The sequence below is a fragment of the Arachis ipaensis genome, chromosome B01, assembly GCF_000816755.2.
Source record: "Arachis ipaensis cultivar K30076 chromosome B01, Araip1.1, whole genome shotgun sequence".
Classification (NCBI taxonomy): Eukaryota; Viridiplantae; Streptophyta; class Magnoliopsida; order Fabales; family Fabaceae; genus Arachis; species Arachis ipaensis.
This window is the reverse complement of record NC_029785.2, coordinates 130,793,503-130,796,152: the sequence shown is the minus strand read 5'-3', so window position 1 is coordinate 130,796,152 and position 2,650 is coordinate 130,793,503. Positions and strand designations below refer to the sequence as shown.

General features: G+C 31.7%; 1 protein-coding gene across 1 annotated transcript; it reads left to right on the top strand.

The window, feature by feature from the left end:
• Positions 884 to 1,927, top strand: LOC107638927 (pathogenesis-related protein 2). Its single transcript, XM_016342323.2, has 2 exons — positions 884 to 1,233; positions 1,430 to 1,927. The coding sequence occupies exons 1-2, from the start codon at positions 1,056 to 1,058 to the stop codon at positions 1,723 to 1,725; spliced, it is 474 nt and encodes a 157-aa protein (XP_016197809.1). The 5' UTR covers positions 884 to 1,055; the 3' UTR covers positions 1,726 to 1,927.

Here is a 2,650-nt window from a genome sequence, read left to right as displayed (position 1 = left end):
ATTTTTTTTTATGTAGAAAGTAATGAGGTTTAATTTGCTTTAAACAATGAAAAATGAGGATGTAATACTAATGAAATAAAATATGAATTAATGACAAAATGTTTACTAAAAAATTATCCGTTAATTTCGTTTTTGAAAGATTATATGTCTCAAATTTATGCCCTAATATATATACAAAATTAAATTGTTCATTTTGTTAGTTAGATAATAGTATTTAATTAATTTGATTCGTTAATTTTTTTTTTCTAAAAAATCAACTTGTTAAACCGTGTGAATGGTTACTAATTTAATCGGTTCCCCGGTTAGCAATCGATTTAACTAATTTTCCAGCAATAATTTAATGCAAATATATTTTTTATAGAGCTAAATTGGTCAAAAGACTCATTTTGGTTTCATTTTTAAAACCATGACTTTTTGGGACCAACTTAAAATATTTAATCTTTTAAAAACCAAAATCACGCACATACGATATCTTTTACTAACGATTTTAACAAATAACCAATAAAATATATGTTTCTTCTTAAAGAGAAATAAGTTTTTCAATTCAAAATGTATATATGTTTAAGTGATTAACAGTTTCATTTTTTATTTTTCATTTATAAAAAAGAAAATATACTTGATTAAATAGTTTTCTATTTTACTTTCTTTATGTTAACTACATGCCGTTGAATATAACGTATGATTAACGAGAATTACTGACGTAATAGAAAAATAAAATGTTAGCAGAATTTATTATTTTTTATTAATAATTAGTTAATAATATTTAAAAATATAAATTAAAAATATATTATTAAATTGTTAAATTAAAGACATTAAAATAATAATTAAAAATATTATAAAAAATAATAAATTTTGGTAGCGAAATGGAGGAAGCAACAAAGGCTGTGGTATGTTGACATTGTGGTTTGTTTGGGCACACAAGAGCAGAGAAGAGATGACACCACCACATCCCACAGGGCAGTGCCTATAAATAGAAGCCACTGCTCCTCTCTTCTTCATCAACCACACACTCACTCTTAAATTACTTTACATTCTCTTCTTTATCTTCAACAATCATGGCTGTCTTCACATTCGAGGATGAAATCACCTCCACCGTGCCTCCGGCCAAGCTTTACAATGCTATGAAGGATGCCGACTCCATCACACCTAAGATTATTGATGACGTCAAGAGTGTTGAAATCGTTGAGGGAAACGGTGGTCCTGGAACCATCAAGAAACTCACCATTGTCGAGGGTCAGTAAACATACTATATATATATATATATAAGATAAAGTAAAAACTCAGGTGAAGTCGATTTTAAGTGAAGTTGATACCTGAGAGTAACGGCTCACAGGTATCAACTTCACATGAAGTCGACTGCAACTGAGTTTCCACCATGAGATAATCATAATTGTGAATTGTAATAATAATAATGATGATATATATGCAGATGGAGAAACCAAGTTTATCTTGCACAAGGTGGAGGCAATAGATGAGGCTAACTATGCATACAACTACAGCGTTGTTGGAGGAGTGGCTCTGCCTCCCACGGCGGAGAAGATAACATTTGAGACAAAGCTGGTTGAAGGACCCAACGGAGGATCCATTGGAAAGCTGAGTGTGAAGTTCCACTCGAAAGGAGATGCAAAGCCAGATGAGGAAGCCATGAAGAAGGGGAAGGCCAAGGGTGAAGCTCTCTTCAAGGCTATTGAGGGTTACGTTTTGGCCAACCCTGCTCTCTATTGATTACAAAAACATCATCAATTCTGTGTCCTTCAATGTTGCATGTTTCTTGTACCAACCAAATTTGTGTGCTTCATTTCTAATAAGCGTGCCCCCTTTATTAATTTTCTTTTACTTTCATTCCTGTGTGACACCGCATAGTAAGATTCGAGTCTTTTTGTATCCCACTTCATCAATATAAAAAGTTAATACGGTTTTTTGAATTTCTTTGTCAATGCTACTTAGCTAATTTTTTCTTTTCATTTCTTTTTCTTCTTTTTATTTATTTTCGCCCTCCGTACTATATACGATTGTCCATTATTGGTTGACGGAGTCGTATATGAATTCAACCACGTTACCGATAGATCTCATTAAGACACTTTGACAAGCTTGTTGAACCCTAAGCATGATTGAGAAAGCTCTTAAGAGTTCCCTCGTTTGCAGAGGAATGCATAGAATTTATATTATTGAGCTTATATCACATATGGTTCTTGTGCGAATTGAACAGAAATGATCCTAGCTTTTTTTTTTTCCTCCCTAAAGAAAGAGATTTTTGTTCATAATGGAATAAAAATACAAAAGCCAAAGTGTTGGGTCAGAACACAAAGAAATTGGAGGTCTTCCAACTTCCATCATTATTAAGCAAGCTGCTACTGTTGTTGTGTTGTTCATTTTCTTCATCTTCTCTCATTCCATCCTCTTGTTCCTGTTACTGCTACTTGCTATTGTTATTAGCCTTCACCAAAAAAAAAAAGAATTAGGCCATAATTTAATTTGACATTCTCATGATTTATTAGAGCAAATTTATAAAAGTTGGCTAAAAAATAAATATTAGCCAGAAATGGAATATTTTAAGTTGGTCTTCTAAACTCCTTGCTATACTTTTTTCCACCATAATTAATTGCGTGAGTATAAATAATAATAAGAAAAAGTATTGAAATTTTTAGCT

Coding starts and splice junctions, on each gene's coding strand:
- LOC107638927 (XM_016342323.2), top strand. CDS start 1,056: ATGGCTGTCTTCACATTCGAGGATGAAATCACCTCCACCGTGCCTCCG. Junction 1,234..1,429: donor GAAACTCACCATTGTCGAGG/GTCAGTAAACAT, acceptor ATATATATGCAG/ATGGAGAAACCAAGTTTATC.